Genomic DNA, 25,138 nt, shown 5'->3' on the forward strand with positions numbered 1-25,138 from the left:
TAAGCTGGTTTCTAAGGAGTTGATTTCTGGTAATTACAGCGAATACTAGAGATGATTTGTTTTTTCAGTCCTAAGAACTTTTTAAGGCTGCCTGCAATTCAATGTGTGATTGGGTGGGACTAGCAAGAGGTGGGGCCTGATATTCTGTGGAAGGAAACCTTTTCTGAGAGGTGTCCTAGCATAGTAGAAAAGACACTAGGACAAAAGTTAAGAAACGTGGGGTTTTTTGGTTTTGTTTTTGTGGTTTTTTGTTTTTTTTTTGTTTTGAGACAGAGTCTCATTCCGTCACCCAGGCTGTAATTTTTGTAGAGATGGGGCAGGGTCTCACTGTTTTGCCCAGGCTGGAAGTATGTGCTTTTTTAAAGCATAGAAAAAGGTAGAAGAAATAAAATTATATTTACTTATGTAAATATATTTATGTCAATTTATATATGGTAATAGCAAAGTTCCATGCTAAATGCTGTACATGAACTGTCTCATCTGATTAGGTATTCATGTTATTCCCATTTGAAGAGAATATTCCAGGTGAGGAGATTGAGGTTTTCAGACATGCATTCGCCCAAGTTCACTCCACTTAATTATAGATGGTAGAAGGATTAACATGGATTCAGCTATACTCTTGGTAGCATTTTGTTTTTACTTCAAAATGAAACAAATATTTTTTCTCTACTTTCCATATTTTCTATAGTAAACATCATTTTACTATAGAAAAAAAATTTATTGTAACGTGGGGAGGCAGTAGAATGTAGTGGTTCAAAGAATAGGCTCTGGAGTTAGTTGGCCTCCTCTCAGTGTAACCTTGGACAAGGGACAGTGGCTGTGTGCCTGGGTGTACTCATCTGTGAGAGGGCTGGCGTGAGGACTGAGATTACCCTTGTAAATATACAGCCGAAAGACTGGCACATAATAAGGATGGAGTGAGTGTTAGTTGCTATTATCATTATTATGTTCTGCAAAGAAAAGGACTTGAAAATAAGGGGGAAAAAACATCATTTGAAATAGTGGGCTGGATTAGGTTTTTAAATGGTTATCTGGTTCTCTTGGAGAAACGTTAATGTGATGAGAGAAATCACTTTGGAAAGCTTCCTTATAAGCATTCGGTCATTAGCAGACTTATTTAGTGAAGGAAATAGCAATTTGCTAAATAATTCAACCTCCTGAAGTGTGTAATTCATGTTTGAGTATAGCTGGCTTAATGTTTTCTTAGGACAGTGGGAGTACGTAAGTCCCTAAACAAATGTGTGGGTTAGGTCCTAGCGTAAGAATGAATTTCTTACATTTAACACTATGAACTTAATATACAATTTATCTTTCTTATTTTACCCTGTAAGAGAACATGTCAGTACAGTGAATTTCCACTAATTTGCACTCCACTAATTCAAAATATATGACATGCCTCCTAATCCAACAGGTTATGAAACATACACATGAGACCATAATCAATTTATTAATAAAATTAGTAAAGTGGTGAAGTTCTAGGTGAACAGAACTTTCCATATTCTCTTCTTGCAGTCTGCTTACCACCCCTCCATACACCCGCAGCCCCCATGCTTCCTCACTCACTACATGGCACCTGCTCCAGCGTGAGAAGCCAGGAGCTTGGACTCCTTCGTCTCCCTCACCTTGCCCACCCTGGACATCTCTCCTGTGTGGCCCCTGCATTGCCTCTCCTGCTGTGCCTTTGGAGGGCCCCATCTCTCATCTGGACTCCTGCAGTCCTTTTTTAACCAACTTGATGCTGATGTCACCCTCTTTTCAGCCTCTTGCCCCCACTTTCATCCCTTCTTTTCCAACCCCCCAGTTTAAAAACAAACTCGAGCTCTTACCTCCTTCTCCAACATCATTTTTCACTTTTTCGCCTCTGCCTCCTGTCTGATCCCCACTAGCAAGCCTTAAATATTACTCTCTTTGCAGAGCTTCACCTGACCCACTGGTCCCCATACAGAATTGACTGCTCTCTATTAATTCCCCCACCCCCACCCATCCTTTTCTCCTGTACATACTTTGTCATGGCACATAGATCACTTTATTATGGTTATTTACTGTTTCTCCTTCCCTTGCCAGAGACTTTTGACCTCTCTGAAGGCAGATTTGTTGTCTTGTGGATTTCTGTGTCTCCAGTGCCTGTCACAGTGTTAAATGTATGTTTGATGAATGTGTGCTTCTGATGATGATAAAAATAGCTGCCACGAATTGAGGTGTTTATGCATTATGCCAAGTACTTCATACAATTTTATTATCTCATTTAATCCTCACAGCAACTCCATGAAGTATAAGCATTATTGTCCCCATGTTTATGAGTTGGGAAACTGACTTCTATATAGTTTTAGCAGCTTGCCCAAGGTAATATTACAGTGTATGCTGTTACAGTATAGTTTCAGAGCCTAGAGAACTCGAACTGAAATTACACATGTTACATATTACATCTTTCTCATAGAAATGGTGAGATTCTAGTCGTATTGCTGCCACTTCATTATGAGTTAAGTAGTTTAGAGCTGGTCTGGAGATCTGTCCACCACTGAAAGCTAGGATTTTTGACTTGGAGACTACTGGGATTTGGGGGAACGCTGTAAGTGTCAGTTTAATCCAAGCTCTGTCATTTTGAGATGGAGAGAATTTCCCTTTTGCTTTAATCAGATTTTCACAATTGATATGGAATCCCCAGAAGTTTAAGAACAACTAATAAAACATTTCTCCAAAAAATTATTTTCCAAAGGCCGGATGACTAATTTATAACAGTACAACCCTTTCATAAAGTGGAGATTATGTGTTTTGATAACTTGACTATGTGAATGAAAATGATTCACCTTAGAGACTAGGTTTTTTAAAAGTGTCAATTTTCTTTAGATTCTGTAAACAGTCATTCCTTTATCTCTTAAATGGAAAACTACTTCTCTGTTAGGGACTGAAGGTTTGTGTCCCCCCACTCTCAATTCATATTTTGAAACCCTAACCCCCAAAGTGATGCTATTGGAAGGGTGGGGCCTTTGGTAGGTAATTAAGTTTAAATGAGGCCATGAGGGCTGAGTCCCTATGATGGGATTAGTATTTTTATAGGAGGAAGAGGGACCAGTACTCTCTCCACCCGTCCCCATGTCCCCAAGTCATCTGAGGCCAGGAAGAGGACCCTTATCAGGAGCCTAATTTGCTGGCACCTTGATCGTGGACTTCCTAGCCTCCAGAACCCTGAGAAGTAAATGTTGTTTAATATAGCAGCATGTGGTATTTTCTTTATAGCAGCACAAGCTGGCCAAGACCCTCTCCTTTTCTTCTCCAACCCAGTTGCAATTTTTTAAATTGTTCATGTATATGAAAAAAAATCATTGCGGAAAAACATAATGCATTTTAAACATGTCACTGCTTCTATAGTTTCATTAATTTTCTTCAAATAATTGTTTTCTTTGGATTTTGTATAGGAAGTATGTGATAGCTTTTCCAAATCAAGGTAGGATATTATGTCCTATTTTATATCCATCCCCTAGCCCCTGACCAGTAAAATGTTCTTTCCTTTCAAGGGTGGGTGTGTGTTAAGCTGTTGTTAATTTGTGGTGATTTTTTTTTTCTTTTTATTTTTTTTCACTCAAATTATGACATAAGACATCAATTTCTGTGTTTTGAAATGATCTGAAAATATGGGTCATGACTGGAGGAATAGCTAGATTTCTGAGCTGAAGGGAAAGGACCAGGTTCTCTGTCCCTACTACTTGCAACAGTGCCTTACACATTTGTTGCTCAGTAAAGGCATATTGGTAAATGATTATATATGCCATTTTACAATCTCAGTTCTGTTTCTAAAATTTTCACGTGATTTCTCCAGGAATGCATTTCTGTAATTTCTGTACAGGAATAGGTATTTGTTTCTCCTTCACTATGTCCTTAATTTTCATTTTGGAACCCATTGGTGTCTCTCCCTTGGTGTTCTGGCTGTAGGTGGGCACTTAATTGACTTCATGTTAATTTGATCACTGGCTTTGCTTCATTTTGTTACAGCTAAATGGCTCTATGACAGCCTAGAGTTGAATATTGGTACTTGCAGAGAATTGAAATGAAGGAAAAATCATATTAGCCAGTCAGAATATTCAGTTACATTAATGTGACTTGCTAAAATCCTACAGTTCCACTAAAATGTAATCATCTTAGGACCTAATTCTCAATATTTCACCTTTAGTGATTGTCAAGGAGGTTTTAAACACAGTGGCTCATTTGTTGAATGTAGCACTTGGTGAAAAGAGGAAAAGCATTGCCAAGAAGAGATCTAATCTTGCTGGATAATTTCCAAGGAGGGTTACAGAAGACATCACCTCAGCCTTTTCTGGGAAACATCCTCTGTGCTCTGAAGAGCTGTGGGGATTGAACAGCTCTTTGCTGATGACAGGCAGCAAAAGGCCCCGAGCAGAGCACAAGCGTGGTGGCATCACTCTTTAGCAAGCTATAGTCATGTAGTGACTGCACATTGTAAAAGTGCTGCTTAACCCTTTTTTGCTTCTCAGTGCATTGACAAGAAAATGATCCAAAAGATGGAAGAAAGCACAGTTTTTTTGTTTTTATAGTATGGTAAACTTTTACTATTTTTCATTTTCAAAAACATTTGGAATCTGACAGTCTAAAACTAAGTTACCAGCGGAGCGTGGTGGCTCGTGCCTGTAATCCCAGCACTTTGGGAGGTTGAGGCGAGAGGATTGCTTGAGCCCAGGAGTTCAAGACCAGCCTGGGCAACATAGTGAGTCTCCTTCTCTACATTTTTTTTCTTTAATTAGCTGGGAGTGGTGGCACATGCCTGTAGTCCCAAGTGCCTCAGGAGGCTGAGGTGGGAGGATTGCAAGAGCCCGGGAGGTCAAGGCTGCGGTGAGCCATCATTGTGCCTCTGCACTGTAGCCTGGGAGACAGAGTGACGTCGTATCTTAGAAATGAAATAAAACTAAGTTTTCTGTGTACCATGTATTAGAAAGGGAAATGGCCAGGAAACTAACTGCAGGAACTTATATAAAGCAGTGGAGTCTTAATACATTATAGACTTTTATCTCAATTATCTGTACCTACTCATCTACAGTACTGTAAAGTGAGATTTGGCATTTATAATTCTGACTCTGAAATACCTCAAGATAATGCCTCTGAATCATCAAAGCTTACATTTTAATCAGGAGGATTTTATTTGGTATCTTTCATAACTTTCTTACTGTTTGACAGCAGGCCTCTTGATGAGATGTATGATTCCTTGAAGTGAATTAGATCATTGGGTTGATCAAAACAGTACCCCCATCACCTGAGTAGTCTGGATAAATAAATGTGTACTGGGAAGCTTCATCAGACCACTGTGAAAATGAGTAGTTGAAACACCAACATTTAGGTAAAGCCTTACACAAACCTTCCTTTACAGTTACAGGTGCCAAAAAAGTCACCACCACATGTGATTGGGTTGGGGAAGTTGAATTTTTAAAAAATCAAATGCTCAGCCTTGTTGGTTTTTCTCATGGTCGTAAATTTTTTTAAAAAATTGAACTTTTTGAGAGAATTGTAGATTCATATGCAGTTGTAAGAAATACTACAGAGATCCCAAGTACTCTTTACCCTGTTTCCCCCAGTGGTGACATTGTACAGGACTGTAGCACAATATCACTACCAGCATACTGACATTAGTGCAGTCCAGATACAGAACATTTCTGTCAGCACATGTGGCCTTTATAACCACATCCTCTTCCATCCTGCCTTCACACCCTCTGTAACCCCAGGCAACTTGTTAATCTCTTTTCCATCTTTATAGTTCTGCCATTTCAAAAGTGTTTTATAAATGGATGGCCCTTTTCACTTAGCTTAATTTCTTTAGAGATTCATTCAGGTTGTTGTATGTATCAAGTTCTTTATTGCTGAGTAGGGTTTAATGGTGTGGATATACCATGGTTTGTTTTAACAGTTCACCTGTTGGAGAGTATCTTGGTTGTTTCTAGTTTTTAGCTATTATGAATAAAGCTGCTGTGAATATTCGTGTACAGTTTTTTATGTGAACATGAAGTTTTCATTTCTCAAAAATAAATGCCCAATAACTTCATTTGAATTATGGCATGATATTTAATTATATTCCTGTACTATAATTTCTGTAGCAGAAGGTTACTTCTAAAAGGTTGCAGAAGGTTTCATCTAGAAGGTTACTTCTAGATGGATACTTGAAGGCTAACCACCTTTCAGTTTTTGTTACAAATATCATTGATGACAATCATAAGTCAATCTTAGTGCACATCTGCTTTTATTTCCTTACTGTAGATTGTTAGAAGTGGGCTTGAATGTCTAAAATATTAAACCTTTTTTTAAAGTACCTCTCCTTTTCTTATTTTTAAGTATATCTAATTCTAGAGCAATGTCATTACCTTAGAAAGAAACATCATAAACAGTATCAGTCACTTGCCATTCCTTCGTTTCCCCAGCCCCTGGCTACCACTGATGGATCTGCCTATTCTGGACATTTCATGTAAATTGAATCATCTGTGGCCTTTTGTGTCTGGCATCTTCCACTTTGCGTAATGTTTTCCAGATTCATTCATGATATAGCAAATGTCAGTACTGTATTCTTTTTAATGGCCGAATAACATTCCATTGTATGAATGTACCACATTTTGTTTATTAATTCATCAGTTGATCAACTTTTGGGTTGTTTTTACTTTTTGACTATTACAAATAATGTTACTATGAATATTTGTGTACAGTTTTTGGAATGAATGTATGTTTTCATTTCTTTGGGTGTATACCTAGGAGTGGAATTGCTGGGTCATATGGTAATTCTGTGTTTCAGTTTTTGAAGACTTGCCATACTATTTTCCACAGCAGATGTACCATTTGACAGTCCCACCAGCAGCAAGCGCCTGAGTATTTCAGTTTCTCCATATACTCGCTAGTATTTGCTATTTTCTGTTTTTATGATTATAGCCACTCCAGTGGTTACTACATGGGTCTTTTTTTAAAAAGAACTGTTTTGGCAACACTGCCTCACTTACCTACCAGGTATGACAGCCACAGGAACAGTTTATGTTGAAGTTTCTAGTGGTGCCAATTGGCTGTCTCTAGGCTTCTGTAGAAGAGAAAATTGTTTCACTGCCTACCTCTCCTGCCAGAGCACCAGACTTGATGTGAAGTTCTGTGAAGAGCCCACCCAGTCACCTGTCAGCTCATTTAGCCACACTGGAGAGTCTATTGAGGTACAGAGGGGAGTTACCAGTGTCGTTTTTGGACTCAGTTGCTATTTTGGAACAGAAATTTATGGAATCCTTCAAGCTGAAAAATTTCCATGCTAGTATGTATGATATGAATAGCAATTATTTACCCTTTCACAGAAAAAAACCCAACAGTCTTTTCTGTGTGTAATGTGAGATAAAGCCTGGAGGGGTTTGTGGTTTTCTTTTTAATAGGTGACAGTTCGAAATTTGTTGCAGATCACAAGCTGCCAAATAATAGCTTTAAGATGTACTTTTTAAAATCAGCTGTGTGATTGGCTGGGTGCAGTGACTCACTCCTGTAATCCTAGCACTTTGGGAGGCCGAGGCAGGCAGATTGCTTGAGCCCTGGAGTTCAAGACCAGACCAGCCTGGGAACAGAGCGAGACCCTGTCTCCAAATTAACAACATCAACCAAAAAATCAACTTGTGATAATTGTAAAGAGCACAAGTTTTGGACCAGCTACAAATTTAAGTAACTTAACTTTGTGAGCTACTTAACAATAAGTAATGTGATTAACTCTTAACTCTTCCTGGTGTGCCCGAAAATTTTTTGATTTTTATCACTGAAAACCTTATATCCCGGGAAATCCCCCCAGAAAAACAGGACGGTTGCCTACCCTAAGCCATATAAACCTAGAGTTAACTAACTGGCTCAGTTTGTTGTTTGAGCAAGTTACTTAAGATCTGTGAACTTTAGTTTCCTCATCTAGAAAATAGGGATAATTCCTTATTGAGTCTTTGAAAAGATGGCTACATAGTAGGCTCTTCGTAAATGTTAGATCTCTTGTCTCAGGCTAATAACAAAGTGTTGTATTGTTTTCATTACTAAATTCTATACTTTAGATAATAAGCCTTTTCACTTCTCTTCCCAGTTCCAGTTAAATCAAGGGGGGGGGGGAGCGTTTATATTTTATTAGGCCATGCTTGTAATTGGTGCCTTAATTATGTGTAGTAACCAAAAGGAAGGCTCGCAAGAGGAAGTAGAATTGAGTTGTAAGAACGTCTTCTTCCAACCCCACTGACCTTGTTAATTTCTAAGCCTTTTATCTATTGTTAACAAATTACCCCCAAATTTGCCACCTTAAAATGCAGAAACATTTACTATCACGCGTGTTTTCTGAGGGTCAGGAGTCCCAGCAAGGCCTAGCTGGTTGGTTTTGTCTCAGGGTCTTTCATGAGGCTGCATTCATCTGAAGCTGACCAGGCCAGAGGATCTGCTTCTGAGCTCATTCAGGTGGCTGTTGGCAGGCGGCCTGTTTCTTGCCACATTGTCCTCTCCCTAGAGGGAGAAGCCACAACGTCTGTTAGCACCTAATCTCAGAAACGACATACCATCCCTTTTGCTTTATTCTGTTGGTCACACACCCAACCCTGGTTCATCGGGGAAGGGTACTACATAAGGGTGTGAGTATCAGGTGTACCAAAATCTTTGGGGGCATCTTAGACTCTGCCTCCCATAGATACCATATTTACTTGAAGAAAGCTTCAAGTAGTCTAAGTCATGTAGTCTAGGTAATGAAACGAATATAATAGGAAGCAGCTCAGCTTAGGACTGATGATAATAGAGCCAGAGCCCACATTTCTCAACTAGTGTTCAGGTTCTTCCTATCACCCATTTTGCCTCCTTCCAAGGAGTGTATGAAATTACCCTTGGCCAAGCATCTGATTTGGCGGCAGCAGCAGCCTGTCAGCAGTGTTCCATACTGCCCCAGTTCAATATGATGAAACAGGGAGTTACTAAATTCCTTCTGTGTCCCAACAACAGCTGCTAGGGATTACAGGGAGCAAGGCAGATGTGTTCCTTGTTCTCACAGAGCTTTATAGACTTGGCCACTGTTGACTCCTGGTAGTAATGGTGTTAAGGATCTCCTCTACTGATAGTAATATTTCTACAACAGGATCCCCCAAAAAGAGCTTACCAGTAAAAAAAAATCCGTCAGGTGCAGGATGGATTAATGCATGCTTGTTATGTGTGATGTGTACCATGTCACACAGTGTTTGAAAAATATGAGAACTGATCTCTACCTTGGTATGAGGTTTTATTTCAGCGTGAGAGATGGTTTGAGAAAATATGATTACTGTCCCCCCGGCCCGCACATCCCCTCCTGCCAGCTGGTGGAATTAGAGGAAACGGGGAATTGCTGCAGAATTTGTTGGAATAAAAAACAACTTGTCCTCGAGATCATCATCCTAGTCTAGGCTCTATCTCTGTAATACAGTACATGGATACCGTCTGGGTGATAAAAATTAAAGGGCGGCAGGGGATTTTAGTAAGCATCCAAAAGCTAAATTTATATATGTAGAATTGGTTCCCAAAGCAGGCTGTTCCCCCAGAATTACCTAAGGATCTTTTCAAAAAGATATTTCCTAGCATCTATTGAATTAGAATTTCTAGGAGTGGATCCCAGAAAACTGTTTTTAAAGCTGTCAGGTGATTTTAAGATGCAGCCAGATTTGAGAGCCCATTGATATGAAACTCTAGAAAGTCATTCATTCATTGATCCATTCATTATTCATTCATTCACTCATAGTTTCAGTGAGCAATCAACAATTGGTCAGGCACAGATCCAGACACACTAGCGATAAAACGGGAACACCATAGGCTCTGCCCCAGAAGAGCTTAGAGCCTAAAGGGATGTGGACAGATGAACAGATAATTATAGTGTAACTGATAATCACAGCACTTAAAAAATAAGTCTGTAATTTTATCACTGATTGAGATACAGTAGAAGTGATGATGAGAGTGTGAAAATGAGGTCAGGAAGGATTGCTGCCCCTTTACTTCCCATCTGGGTCTTAATTACAGAGATCTTAAAGGACTCTGTTACCAAACATCTTGTTCCAAACAACTTTTTTTTTTTAACTTGATAATGTTATTTTAAAACTACATAGTTCTGTATCTTTTTCTCATAAAACTATATGAATTCAGGCAATACTAACACATGTTGTCACCATCTTTTATGTAAATACGTGAAGATGTCCTCTTGAGAGACTGCATGGGGTATTTTAAGAATGGTAGGCAACAGAGTTGGAGACGTGGTTCAAATTCTGACTCTACCCAACCTCTGTGACCTTTGGCAACTCAGCCCCCTTTTCAGTTACGGTAAATGAATAAGTTTATTGGCCATCTATTATATGCTAGTTGCCAGGAGTACAAAAAAAAAAAAAAGGCTTATCCGATGCAGATTTATTTCTGCTCTGTAATAAGGTTGGGATAGACACTGGTCTGCTGGAGAAGTCAATGACCAGCATCTCCTTGACATTTCAGAGGAATTTATCTAGAGTCTTTTACAAATCCCCAGATTCACAAGTGTCATTATGGTGTGTGAGTCCATGCCAAATAGAGAATAACAGAGCTGTGAGGTATGGATGTGAGCACGTTTCACTGCCCATGGACCTTGCAGGGAACTCCAGTTTATGCCTTAGCAAAATTCTTCCATAAACATTGAATATGAAATTGATCATTGTCAAAGGTCTCTGTAATGATGATAATAATAGAAACATTTTTATAGCACTTGCTGTGCCACACACTAAACATTTCACATATCTTAACTCATTTAATCACATGAGGAAGTTAATGTAATTACCCTCATTTTACAGTCTAATAAACTAAGGCACAGAATGTTAAGTAACTTGCCCAAGGTTACACAGCTAGTAAGTGGTGAAGCAGGGATTTGAACCCAGGCTCTCTGGCTCCAGATTGTGTGTTCCTAACCACTACCACCCAAAAGTGGTTGAGCCACAGATGTCTTTGCACACTGCTTACTAATTTGTACTGTGTCAGAGGTCATGTCTGTCTCTGTCACCGTCCTGTTCCTCACAAGCAATACTGCTTGACACAAAGCAGACACTAATTAAACAGTTGTTAACTCAGTGAGTCAACTGCCTTTCAAATGGCTGGTAGCCTGAAGAGCAGTCATTCTGAGAATCATTGGACACACAGAAATAAAATCAGTCACTAGGATGACTGACTCCTGCACCTGATGGATTTTTTACCTTGCTTCACTGCAGCCTTGTGGACATTAATTAGTTACTGTCAGCAAAGTTCTATGTGAAAGTGGAGTTCTGAGTCCAGCTGCAGCAATCTGGCCTTCACCCACCAGCAAGGAGCATTGTGTGTGAATTATCGTTGTCTTCGTCCAAATAACAGTGCTTCACCCAACTAAAAGTTATCACCACTTCTTCTAGTTTCAAAAGAAAATTAAGTTGGCAGCTTTAAGATGGTAAAACTCTACAAGAGTAATTTTCTACAGTCATGAACCCTTTTCTGAATGCTCGTTTGTTTTGTGAATTGTTGTAAGTGGTCCTTGTCTTGACTCTGCTGAGAACTGGGGGAAGAACTTTGAACTTGACTACATTTGGTCTTTAGCTGTGAATAAGAATTCCCCTAGAATAAAGTTCTAAAATCATGTTACCCTCCCCCTACCAACTGCTGAAAAAATTTTCTGTATCTGAGTTAAGATCAAGTGTATTTGTGTATTGCCTTTCAAAACTAGAATACATCTTTGTCTCCCAGTGGGAAAGAAATTCCCTTGAATGTTTAAGAGGGGTGTGTGTGTGTGTGTACATGCATGTTTTTGTTTTTGTTTTTTATGGGCGCACACTTTACAAAGTGCCTTTACTGATCATGTAGTAGATGAGAAGAGAGCATCTCTGTTAGAATTCCAGATAACTAGCACTGAGAAAGTTTTCCCCGAGGAAATGTCATCTGTAACTAGGATTTAGTGCATGTTTTAGGATGCTGCCATTGTGGAGTCAGTTGTGCCATTTTCTTTTCTTTTTATTTTGTAATAACAGGTGTATCTCCTCATACTGTCATCAATAGATAATTATTATACTCATAGGACAGCTTGGAGTACTTGCTGTTAAAGAGTTTGGACTCTAAGGAGTTGCAGTTTGTTCCCATAATAACTGAACACAGAAGTATCTAGCTCATATAAAAGTTGAAGTTGTTGTATACTAAATGAGTTGTCTAGACAGCAACAAGAGGGGCAGCGGAGTGGAGGTAGGCTTTGTAACACCTCATCTGGGCCTTGGAGAAAAGGTTGGAAATGAAGGCAAGAGGACAGGGAGGAAGGACCACAGATAACAGCCACTGGTGTGACTCTTCCGCCGCGTTAGAAGGATGTCCTTCTCCAGCGATGGTTAAAAAGTGCTTTTTAATTAACTGGTGGCAGCCAAGGAGCAGGAAGTGGAGGCTTCTGTTTTGACCCTAAACTTATTTTTATACAACAATTTGATTGTTGCAACATTTAAAAGTTTCCCCTCCAATTATCCATTATACCAGAATGAAGTTGTTCTGCCTTGTTCAGCTGTGGAGCTAACCTGTGGCAGTGCTTTGTAGAACCTATCAGTGCCCCAGTTTTGCAGTTACTCATCTAAAACCCCAAATAGGGCTGTGTTTTTTTCCTCCATGTATGATATATGGCAGGAAAAATGACTTTATCAGAGAATTACAAGAGTTTGTTATGTCCTTAGAATGGAAGTTAGAAAGTATAGGAATTCTGCGGGGGAAAGACAGACAATAAGCATAGATTCAGTGTGTTAGGATGATAGTACGCAATCAGATGTACCACAGTTGGTGTGGTAGATCTTTTTGAGCCAAGATTTAATCCAGAGTTATCATTTATTTAAATGCCAACACTTTAACATGAATTGTGTTGTCAAGTTACTTTCATTTCTAAAGCTTGTTAGTACTTGGATGTTCTTTCCTTTATGGTCTTCATGACATTTTGTATTTTAACATTCCTAAGCAAGGTGTGGTTTTATTTGGGAGCTGATTTTCCCAACCTAGAAAAATCTTTTTAAATTCTAGAATCAGGATTGTGACTACCAAATTAAAGCACCGTTTAATTTGTCATTTTGTGTAACTGGCAGCCAACTTGAAGAATGTTCCCGTGCCTCCCTAACACGATTTGACTGATAAAAGTGATGGATGGGAATGAGAGAAGAGAAAATGCAAGGAAATCGCATTCTGATCCCTTGCAGCACATGGGTTTGTAAACTCAGCTGACTCATTTTTAGGTGAACAATAACCATTAAAAAACGTAAAGCAGGATATGATGAAGTTAAGCTAGACAATAGCTAAGCTTTTTTAAATCAAAAGGAATGTGACTTGACTGATTTCACAGGAAAGGGAGCTTTCAAAGCAAGCTGACTGCTGCCTTAGAAGCCAAACAAACCAAGACTTGGCCCTAAAAAGATCTTTACTGCTTTAGAGTCAGCAAACAGCCTGGTTGTGGGTTTAGGAAATAAACTTTTCTTTAATATAATTATTATACCAACTCTTTAATACATATTTTTTAAAATCTTGATATCTTTTAAAACAGATTTGCCTTAAGATCCCAGTACTTTTCCTTTGCTGGGCAGTTTTCTCACTCTCTCCTACTCCAGGTAGAAATGGCCAAGATGCTTAATATTTGCACTCTCCTAGAGACATATACTTCACCTTGAGAATTGTGACTGTGCCTTCTCCTCATTAACCCCAACCACCTCCTTCCATTGTTGCCACCTGCCCCCATTCCCTCATGTTCTGTTGTCCTTGGGAGCCAAGTGGAAAGGAGGAGGAGGGGGACTGATTTGCTGTAAAGCTTATCATAGTGTCTTTTTTCAAACATGCTTCTACCAACTAGTTTGATTATTAGTTCAAAGTGAGCACTGATGTTGACTTAACCTCCTACATATGATTCGCCTGGGCATATACTTGCCCCTGGAGGGAGTTGAGCAGTGGACAGATGGCTTTTCCATATGAGCAGGACTCTCTTTAGGGCTTTGGGTTTTGCTCTGTGTTCTGCTCGTGTTAGTATTTCCAGGTTTTTGTATTCCAGACTGTGGTAGTTTCAGTCTCTCTCTCGAATTCAGGCCCAAGGATCCTAAAATTCTACAACACTTAGTATAGTACATGGGGAAGGAACTAGCCAGGAGCACAGAACTGATCCATGGTGGTGGGGGTGAGTCAGACGAAGTGTGCTGAACTCCCTTACACTCTCATGCTCCTTTCAGCTGTGTCTTTAAATATAGGGTAGTTTATAAAGAGAATGATCAGCTCCAATCAGTTTTTTGTAGTGAGATACTTAAAATGAGACACGATTATAATATAGTTGCATGGTTACCAAAAACACTCCAGAATTTTTTTAATGGGAAGTGGCTTTTTAAACTAGGAGTGTCTTTTGGAAAACGTGCACTAAAAAGGAATTCTTTAAAATTGGTTCTAATTTACCTGCCCGTAATCCATTTTTACTGTCATTATTTTGTGGGCATGGCTCTTGAACTAGTGAATAGCTTTGAGAGATCATTTTTGTTGGGATTTGTTTTTCACTGGGCCCTATTATTACTCTCTGTTGTGACCTGTAATTCTGGGAAGCCCCCTAGGTTGAGTGCAGGTCAGAGACTCCTGGTTAAAGAGGATGGGAGTTGATGCTTTGGCTTGGTGTCAGCATGGTCTTGTTCCTGGGACATGCTGGCCACTCCCAGCCCTGTCCGTTTTCCTGTCAGTGTGGGGAACCAGCCAGATCAAAGAATAGCTTATTCTTTTGCTGCATGTAGGACTAAAGCTCCTTTTCCACGGAGCCTAGTGCCTGGGCTTGGTCCCTGCTAGTACAATTGTACAGAGCAGCTGTGTTCCCACTTGACCCAGCTCACCCAGGCTGCCTGTAGTGTGATGCGGGTTATTGAAGTGTTATGTCATTGGCTCATGTAGCTCAGAAGATGGGAAACTGCACCAGTGAGGCCAGCCACAGACCTGGCAGTGTGATTGGGCATCTTTTGTGAAGTAGGTCATGCCGTTCCCATAAATCCAGATTACTAGGCAAAGTGTCAAGAGTTTTGCATGGCCCTATGCCTCCCATTCCTTTAGTACAAAAGAGTATAGCTCAGCCCACAGACCACTCAACAAGTGCCCAATTTACTTAACAGGGCAGGCCAGCCTTGCCTGGTGATGAAGAATTCATTTGCTGAGACCTTTGTACTGTTCATGTGGCATAGCAGATGAGGCTCAGCAAGGAAGATGGGAATGAAAAGGGCATGTTGCTGGCAGGAGGGCTGCAGGAAGGAGGGTTAGGAGATGGTGGCAGTGTGAGCAGATAAGGATTGGCACCGTCTTCTGTTCCTACCCCGTTGGCCACATGCTCTCTGCAAGGTGTATCTCGTGACTGACCTCTGTCTACTGCTGAGCAAGGCCTAGGCACCAGGCAGAGAGTGGAGGACAGAGGGCCTCCCATGGTGCTGCCCACTCTGTCCTGGCCTCTGGTCCTTGTGCCTGCCAGCCTAGCCATGGCCCCAGGGCCATTGTGCTCATTTGTGCCTCTAAATGGAACACCCTTTCCCTTGGTAGGCATGTGGCTTGGTGTCACCATTCAGGCTCTGCTCTGTTGCCACCTTCTCAGGCAGCCTTCTCTATGTTTTCAAAAATAAATTCCCACTCCATGATTCCAGCCCCTATATTCTGCTTTATTTTTTCTTGCTAACAGTTATTTTGCATATCATGTTGTACATGTGTTTCTGTCTGTAATTAGTATATGTTTATGGTCTTTCTCACCAGGCTGCAATCCCAGGGCCTTCGGGCCTCCATGCCTGGCGGGTGGCAGGCACTTGGTAAGTGTGTGGTATGAATGAAAAGTGAGTACATGGTATTGAGGGACATTAGTTATGGGGCTGCCTTGGCAAACATGACGTTGTATTGAGTAAATGATGAAGCTTTTGGTGAAGATGTCTCTTAGTAACCTGTGCAGAAACAAACAGCCTTGCCTGAGAAGATTACAGTACATATCCAATTGTGGGTGTGATAGGGGAGAGTTTGGGGAAAATATTAAACATGCCAGAGTCCAGTCCAGAATCAAGCTTGGGATCCACGGATCAGGACTCTTCTGATAGGGCCCGTTGTCCAGGGGCTACCTCTACCTACCCCTTCTCCCTTTTCACTGTAGTCATTTCAGAAACAATAAGCAGGAACAATAATTTGAAAATTATCATTTCCTCCCATGTATCTGTTCTTTTAGAGAATGTTTTGCTGGCTATTTCAGTATATTCCTAAGTTTGATTGTGAAAAGTTCTGCAAACCTAGGAGAAAAATTCTCAAGCCGAGAAGAAATGCAGTCTAAGAACAGATGTACCGTTTTTGACAAAAATTGTTTCTTGCATGTGCTTTTGTAGAGAACACGTTTCATTTTATGAAGTCGAAAGAGTGCTCCTGTGCCTGCCAGCTTCCGCAGGGCCTCTGTTCAAGATGGTTTAGACTCAGATTATTTGGGACAGATGGCTTGTAACAGGATTCTTCAATATCTCCAAATACTAAATTCCACAGTCTCTTTTGGTAGCCTGCTGCTGGTTCAGTACTCTTGGACTGAAATTTTACCTTATGTTTAATCAAGCTGCTTTTCTGTTGCCATGATGTTAGCCTAGATTCTCAAACTGGACTATGTCCTAGGCATTTGTCCTTATGGTAATAGGTCATTTATCGCAATTCCTGGGCTTCATTTTTTTCCGGGGCCACTGCTGTTATCCCTCTCCACTCCTGCCCCACCAATCTGTATTTTCACTTTGAAACATTTCTTCACTCTTGTTTCTAGCTTCTCTATTTCCTCCTTACATAGAAACTGACCCTGGCTACAGCCCTCTGAAAGATCTCTTAATTAAAAAGTAAAATGATTGATTCCCTTATTTTTGTTAGACATATTCCTCCTGTTTGATCTCAGAATACTGTCATTTGAATTTTGTTACAGCATGGTTTTAAACATATATTCAGCTTATATTCGTATGCATCATTCTACTGTCTGCTCATTTGCAAACTGGATTTTGTTTTTGCTTTACTGTATCTGACTCTTTTCCCCGTTATGAATGTCTGATTTTTTCTAGGTCACCAGGTATGCTCCTTTATGTTTATCCCTATTTTGGCAATCCTTTGCATTAATATACAGTAGGTGCTAGATATTTGTGTATTTAATTAGTATATTCCTTTTAGTTTTGTCTTTCATGTTTGGGTAATATCTGTTTCTGGCAAGTTCCTCTCTTGATATATTATCAGCTGCCCCCCACCCCTGCCTTGTCCCCACCTTCTCTTGCTGTCTCTCTAGGGGTGTGTTAGGACATACAAGTGGACATTGTGGGTTGTCAGAATGGTTGGGGCTCACTGATGGCATTTAGTGGACAGGGACCAAGGACAATTAATGATCCACAATGCACAGGACATTGATTGTTTCCACTGGAATGCCAGCAGTGCCCCTGCTGAGAAGCAGAGACAGCCGTGGGTGGTTGACAGTATTCATCATGGAGCCAATCCTGTGGCAGACATACATTCAGAAACATCTATTGAGGGCTTCCTACATGCCACACACTGCTGTAAGGGCCTTATTTATATTACCTTATTTAATCTTCTTAAACTTAAAGGCAGTTACTTTGGTCTTTTCCCCATTTTTCAGAAAGATTAAATAACTTGTCCAAGGTCACGTTGCTAATAAGTGAAAAAAAATAGGGGGGTTTCGAACCCTAGTTTCTTATAAAGAGTCTAGCATTGAACCTGCTTAAAGTCCCTTCATGCTTAATACCTGATTATTGTACATTTAATATGACCCATAAGTAAGTAAGTTAATATTACCCATTAGGTAATGGAATCTAGGTTTTAAAATGCCTTGGAGGAAGGTATCTGTCCCCAGTGAGCAGCTTGTCCATCAGTTATTCAGTCCATTAGTCATAGCCTTTATGACCTTGTTCCTTCTGACTTCCTTTGATTTGGCTGTTTGGGATGCAGCCAGTGGGGAGCAGGGAACCCTGTGACCTTGATATACATGGCCCACCATACATCATAGATGAAATTAAATTGTGTTAGTGTGATTTCAATGTTACAAAATCATGATGGTTGTCTTCCAAAACTTGGATTTTCTAGATGATTTTCAATAGATGTTGAAAAAATAGACATAGCCAAATTATCTTTTAGCCAGTGCCCTTCCTGAACCCACCTCGGGCAGAACTTTTATAGCCTTTAAAAGATAAAACATTTCTTATTTAACTGTGTTTTAAAGAGGAATTCTCTTTACGAAACGTAAGGCTAAACCTGTTCTCTTCAGCACCAGGATTTTCTAGAATTTCTTGTCTCTCCTGAAGTGGTTCAGTCTAGGGCAGGAAGATGGCTTAGGACAAAAATGGCCTTTCTTAAGAATACAGTACATTAGTACCCCCTCATCGTCAGGGAGTACATTCTAAGACCCCTAGAATGGAAGCCTAAATCTGCAGATAGTACCAAACACTATATTGTATATAGTGGGTTTTTTCCTATGCATATATACCTGTAATAAAGTTTACTTTGTAAATTAGGCAAAGTAAGAGATTAACAACAACAATAATAAAATAGAACAATTAAGTAAAATAAAAATTATCTGAACATGAGCACTGCGATCCTGAGGCAGTTGATTTGATAACCCAGAAGGTTACAAAATGACTCAAGGGTGAAGAAGTGTCTACAGTGAGGATATGCTGGACAAAGAGATGATTCCTTTCCCAGGCAGGATGGAGTGGGACTGCAGGAGATTTCATCACGTTGTTCAGAACAGTGTGCAATCTATAACTTATGAATTGTTTATTTCTGGAATTTCCCACCTAGTATTTTCAGGCTGTGGTTGATTGCAGGTAATTGAAATCTCAGAAGGCAAAACCGTGGATTAAGAGGCGACTACTGTATGTTAAAATTTTAATTGTTGGATTGCAGAAGTGACCTTGTGCTAAGGTTGTGTAACTATTGAGAGGCAAAGGTGGCTGACCTGGTTATTGGCAGATGGGACAGATGGGGAGCTGGTGCCTTCATTTCCAGCCATGAATTGGTGTCAGCACCCTCCCCAATCCCCCTTGGGCAGGAAAGCTGTCAGGAGAGAACCCTGTTAACTACTTTGAAAGTGTCATTGATGGCTCCTCCTGTCTCTACGTCCCTTCTTATCTGGATTGACTTAATTGTAACTACTACAACCATTAGATAATTTCATGGATAAAGTAATTTAAAATTAGCCAGAGAATATATACGCTTCAGTGTCGCAAGCCAAGGAAGAGAAGTGTTGCTAAATGATTAAGAGCTTAGTTAATAAAATCAATTCTGCCTTGCCCTTGGAAGTTATAATATTGATGATTATTCCTGTAAGAACAATGGCCAGGAAAGTTGAAAATGTATGTCTTTAATATAGAAAATCTAGTCAGTATGCTTATGAAAAGTTGATTAGCTACCCTCTAAATATAAATCTTAAATTGGGAAAGGTTGGGAGCTACAGAATCTTGGAAGATGGAGGTAAATCTTTAACTGGTATCTCCAAGATGTTTTATTAAGTGAAAATAAGCAAGTAATATATACACACTTCTATATATAATAGTGTTTTTTAAAGTTTTTTTTAACTGTGATCCCCACGGTAAGAATATATTTTACATCACAGCTGAGTATATTATACTTATAAATATGATATAATAAAACTAAAGTTTTATGAAACTATATTCATTCTCACTAAGAGCAAAGCATTCTGATTCTTTATTATGATCAATTATTATTTTTAATGCTAACTTGACATGATCATCTACTAATGGGTTGCAACCCACAATTGTGAAAACATCCATTAGCATGACCTCTTTGTGCTCAAAAGAGGAGAAATCGCTGGAAGTATGCTGAAGAAATGTTACCATTAGGTTCCTTGTGATGCATGGCTTGGTGATTGCGGTTGAGGGAAGTAATGAGATTTTTGCCCCTTTTTTCATTTTTAATATTTGAAGTTTTTTACTGTAGACATGAAGTACTGTAAAATAATAATTGATAAAAGTAACAAGCGGAAAAAACTGTCTCATCACTGTGGCATTCTGTTCCCTGATATGGCTCTTTCTTGTCTTACCTCAAGTCCTCAGTTGTTGCCCAGACAGGATCTTTTCCTGTCTGCCACCTCTCATTCCAGTTAGTTCCACTTTTTTCCCCACTGAGATTTCAGCTTCACGGCAAGAGTTTTTATGGAACTGAGAAAAGAAATTCAGAAAACTGGCATTTCATTTATAAAGTGAATTCACAGAATCATGTCTTTCCTTTTATTCTTCAACTGAGATCTAGCACAGAAGTCACTTTTGTGAGTTAAAAAAATTCTTTTAAGCTATGGAACTGAACTGAACTTTGTCCGTGGCATATTCGTTGAAAAGAATTTATTCTTTTATGAAAAAAATATTGTATAAAAAACATTTTGAGTAGAGAGTAATCAGTATCTTTTTTTTTTTCTTAATAGGTTTTAAAATGGAACATTTTGATGCATCACTTAGTACCTATTTCAAGGCATTGCTTGGCCCCCGAGGTAAGGTGGTTTTTGGCTTTGCTTACCTTCTGCGGCCTCACTCCCTAGTCACTTGTAAATATTGCATGAGGAGATACTAGAACATGTTAGTATTTTCTATGATAAGTCCAAAACTTTATCCTGGATAACAAGGGATTTGGAGAAGTCTCTGACAGAGACACCTGCTGTGGCTGGTCCTCTGTTGACTTTAACTGGAGTTTAAAAATATGCTGTAAAGCTTGTAGCCGGAGAATACTATAGATTTCACCATTACTGGTGGCATGTTTTTCTCAATTCTTGGCAGTCTCTAAGAAAAACTAATTTCCAAAATGCAGAGGTGCAGTAGGAGTTTAAAACTCGTCCGCTTTTACAATTTTAATTTATGCTTTTTAAGGTCTTCTCATTTCATATCGTGTTAACTCACTGGTAAATATGCACCTGAACTTTACTTGCTGTATCTTTTAAAAAGTAAATCAGCTCCATATTGCCTTCTTTTGATGTCATCTGTAAATGTCTTTAAAGTCTTTTCTGTAAGAAAGAACTTCTTAGGCTCACAGAAAGATTCACAGAAAAACTAGAAATGGCTTTTAAACAGACAAAAAGAATCTCAGTTTCTCATGATTTTTAAAATACAAAAGAAGTAACAAAAGGACTTAATCTGTTAGTATGGCAGAGATGAAATAATAGGTTTCATGCCACCTGTGGTAATAGTGAAGGCATGGAGAAAGAGTCAAAATGGGTACAACCTCTCTGAAAGGCTGTTTTGCCTTCTGTTGGAATTAAAATGCACATGTCCTTTTACCTAGCCATTCTACTCCTCATACTTTATCCTATGGCTAGCCTTGATCAGTTATGCAGTTATGCAGTGATGCGTATCGGGATCTCAGTACAGCATTGTTTTTCAAGGAATCATCTGGATGCCTGTCAGTAGGGGACAGGTTATGTAAATTAGTGTATGGCCAGTTGAACAAAAAAGAATAAGTTCTAAATCCATCTGTGTGTGCTTGGTTTGAGATAGTGCCTTACTTTAGCGGTAAGGGACAAAAAATCCAACTCTAAATGGCTAAAATAATAATGAAAATTATTAGCTTGCATTACCAGGTGGGGCAGTTCCATAGTTATTTCAGGGGCTGTATGATGTAACCAAGGATCCTTGTTCTTGTCATTTTCTACTTTGCCACTTCCAGGTATCAGCAGCTCTGTCCTCAGAATGGGTCCCCCACCTCACACAGTTGTAGGATGGCTGCAGCAGCTCCAAGCAGCACATTCAGAGGAAGAAGAAAAAATGTTTCATTTGTGTGGTTTTAAGCATAAGGAAGCCGTTTCCCAGAGCTCTTTGCCAGCTGTCATCCCTCAAAACTCACTGGCCACAATTGCTTTATATGCCCCTGCCTGAACCAGTCACCAGAGAGGGAGTTAGGACCACCACAGATTGACTAGATCCTAAGGATTCTCTACGTGGGGCTGGAATTCGGATCAGGTGCCTGGGAAGCACTCTTCAGTGTGGGAGGATGAATATGTGCCAGTTTGGAAAGATGAATATTTGTGGGAAAATGAATAAAGCAAAGTGTAAATCAGAGGTTTAAGTTTAAAAAAGAGGGAGATTTGTGTGTATTTATTGTTCGTGATATATATGTTCATACAAAATATGTAACAGTCTCATGTTAGTTGCTAAGTGGGAACTGGTTTTCTTAAAATTGACAGCCAAGGCCCAAAGCTGAGAACAAAAGGTGTTAAGCATCCCCTTAAAGTCCCTGGGGCCAGCCATTTCCCTGAATGACTTCTAAGAACAACCAGTTCTGCCGGACTGACAGTAACACCCTCTGTTACCATAGCATAACTAGTGGGGAGGGTGTGGGGGACATGTCCCTCTGATGCCAAAGAAAGCAAGCCATGAGAGAAACGCTGGGTAAGTTTAGTGTGTACAGTGCAAGAAAGGAAGACTGACTGACAGTTCCCCATGTGGACATATGCTTTATTGAGCCTGTTCTTGTTCTGTGAATCAAGGCAAAAACAACCGGAGGGAGTAGCAAGATGGTCCAGCCTGGGAGGGGTCATAGGGCAGAGCTGGGCTCACTCCTGTAATCCCAGTACTTTGGGAGGCCGAGGCAGGTGGGTCACCTAAGTTCAGGAGTTCGAGACCAGCCTGACCAATATGGTGAAACCTGATCTCTACTAAAATTACAAAAATTAACCGGGGGTGGTGCTGTGCGCCTATAGTCCCAGCTACTCTGGAGGCTGAATCACATTCTCCTGGAGGAGAATCGCTTGAACCCTAGAGGCAGAGGTTGCAGTGAGCCGAGATCACGCCACTGCACTGCAGCCTGGGCGACAGAGTGAGATTGTCTCAAAATAAATAAATAAATGAATAATTAAAAAATTAAAGGGCAAAGGCTATCCTCCCAACTGCTGCTTCTCTGAAGACATAGCAGGTGAATGCTACATGTGTCTCAAGCTCTGGAGTTGTGAGCCTTGGTGGGTAGTTAAGATTGAGGAGCCACAGGTTTTCGGGGATCATCATAACAGGGTTCAAAGGGGAGCATGCTTCAGAGGTAGCTTCCTGGGGTCAACCAGAGTACGAAGCTGAATCAGGGAACACATAACACCTAGGGGCTCTGGCTGCCAAGGAGTTTCCCGCCATCCAAGAAGAGGTTGTCAGTTTGCTGCTGGCAGCTGACCTGTTTCCCTCTCCCTCCTCCCTGCCTAAGAAAAGAAATGGGGGCAGAGGAGACCCTTCCTATACCAGTAGCTCCTCTGGATCTGCCTAGGTCTTCTCTCTCATGCTACTACTCCTCAGTTTGTTAAATACTACACTTTAAATAGGCACTTATCTGATCATTGCTGCTTCACCTTCATGTTTTGTTTTGTTTTTATTTTCATTTTTGATATGAAGTCTCACTCTGTTGCCCAGGCTGGGGTGCAGTGATATGATCTCAGCTCACTGCAGCCTCCGCCTCCCAATTTCAAGCGATTCTCCCACCTCAGCCTCCCAAGTAGCTGGGATTACAGGTGCGCACCACCATGCCTGGGTAATTTTTGTATTTTTAGTAGAGACAGGGTTTTGCCATGTGGGCCAGGCTGGTCTCGAAGTCCTGACTTCAGGTAATCTGCTCTCCCCGGTCTACCAAAGTGCTGGGATTACAGGCATGAACCACCACACCCAGCCCTTGTTTTGTGTTTAAATAATTGTCCTCTCTGCTGTTGACCATTACACTCATAGCAAAGACTGCCTTCCTAATTAGTGCCAGTTTCACTAACCTGGCTAAGCAGCGCGTTTTCTGAGTCTGCATATGCTGGCCACACTTGCTAACTGACATGTGGCTGAGATGGAGGACTGGAGTTCAATGACTGCCATTTCTTGGGTTTCATTACCCTATGTGTAATCTGGTAAACCTGGTTAATAAATCCAGTTAATGGGAAATGTAGCCTTCTCCTTGTTTTCTTCTTAAATTCTTTGGAAAGAATATTTTTATTATGATTTTACTTAGCAAAAATCATGAATAATACATTGTTATTCAGAGCATGTAACAAGGAGCTTCACCTTGTTTGATATGTATTGAAAATCCATGCCTTCTCTCCTGGTTGCTTTATTGGAATTAGGAACATGAATATCAGGTAACTTTTATATCATCATGGTTAGATAAATGTTTTCAACGTTTGAAAAGTTGTGATTATTTTTATATATCATTAAATTTTTTTATTTTTCAGATACTAGAGTAAAAGGATGGTTTCTTCTGGACAATTATATACCCACATTTATCTGCTCTGTCATATATTTACTAATTGTATGGCTGGGACCAAAATACATGAGGAATAAACAGCCATTCTCTTGCCGGGGGATTTTAGTGGTGTATAACCTTGGACTCACACTGCTGTCTCTCTATATGTTCTGTGAGGTAAGTCAAAGGTTACCACAGTCTTCCTCTCACTTAAATGCACTCATCTTGCTGTCCTAAATTGTATTCCTAAATGAGGAAAGGTGGCCCCTCGGGGTATAGAGACAACTGGGCAAGCAAGTATCTTAATGCATTTTGAGTGTGTTTCAAAATTCGATTTTTCAAAATGTCAGAATTGTTTGTACAAGTATGCCTTCTAGAATATCTAAAATAGAAACCTTTGTTATTGATTGTTTTGTTGTGTTTCGTATGATATTCAAAACTAAAATATTTTCAGAAATACTGTTATGCAAGCAAAATACAGATTGGAAAATGAACGAAATGTGAAGAAAAACACATGTGAAAGCGTTTTATTATTAAGCATTTAATAAATGCCTGCTTCTTGTTTGAAGGTAGGGGAGGAAGGAAGTGGGTGGTACTTGTGTTTGGTATGTTTTGTGGCACATCACCCTCTGTGAACGGATAACTTGTCAAATCTCAGTTGTTTTTTAAAAACTAAGAGGAGTGTGACTGTTGAGATCTGCATTTAGGTTTTGAATTGTCTGTGTGAGTTCAGGCCCAGTTATTTCTTTTATATCACTGCAATGTTGAAAATCACATTTGATGATCTCAGAGGCAAATGTTATAGCATAAAAATGAAAGAAAAATCAGAATCAACCCTTCTCTTCTCCCTGTTTTGAAGGGGTAACACTATAGCCTTTAAAGCTAAAAGGGGGAGGAAAGCTGCCCTCCAGTGGTAAGCAGTTTGTGTACATTTTTC

At 39.9% G+C, this 25,138-nt stretch overlaps 1 protein-coding gene across 4 annotated transcripts in view; it reads left to right on the forward strand.

Moving 5' to 3' along the window:
* ELOVL5 (ELOVL fatty acid elongase 5) overlaps positions 1-25,138 on the forward strand; it is a 63,369-nt gene that overhangs the window by 14,698 nt on the left and 23,533 nt on the right. For 3 of the 4 annotated variants that reach the window (XM_011981291.1, XM_011981293.1, XM_011981294.1), the window contains exons 1-2: positions 20,432-20,503; positions 24,191-24,378. In XM_011981291.1, the coding sequence (XP_011836681.1) occupies positions 20,446-20,503; positions 24,191-24,378 (246 nt within the window). In that variant the 5' untranslated portion in view covers positions 20,432-20,445. Of the gene's footprint in view, positions 1-20,431; positions 20,504-24,190; positions 24,379-25,138 lie in introns of those variants that run through there. The other variant, XM_011981292.1, reaches the window with a different exon arrangement.

Source organism: Mandrillus leucophaeus, unplaced genomic scaffold (genome assembly GCF_000951045.1).
Source record: "Mandrillus leucophaeus isolate KB7577 unplaced genomic scaffold, Mleu.le_1.0 Scaffold223, whole genome shotgun sequence".
In the NCBI taxonomy this organism is placed as follows: Eukaryota; Metazoa; Chordata; class Mammalia; order Primates; family Cercopithecidae; genus Mandrillus; species Mandrillus leucophaeus.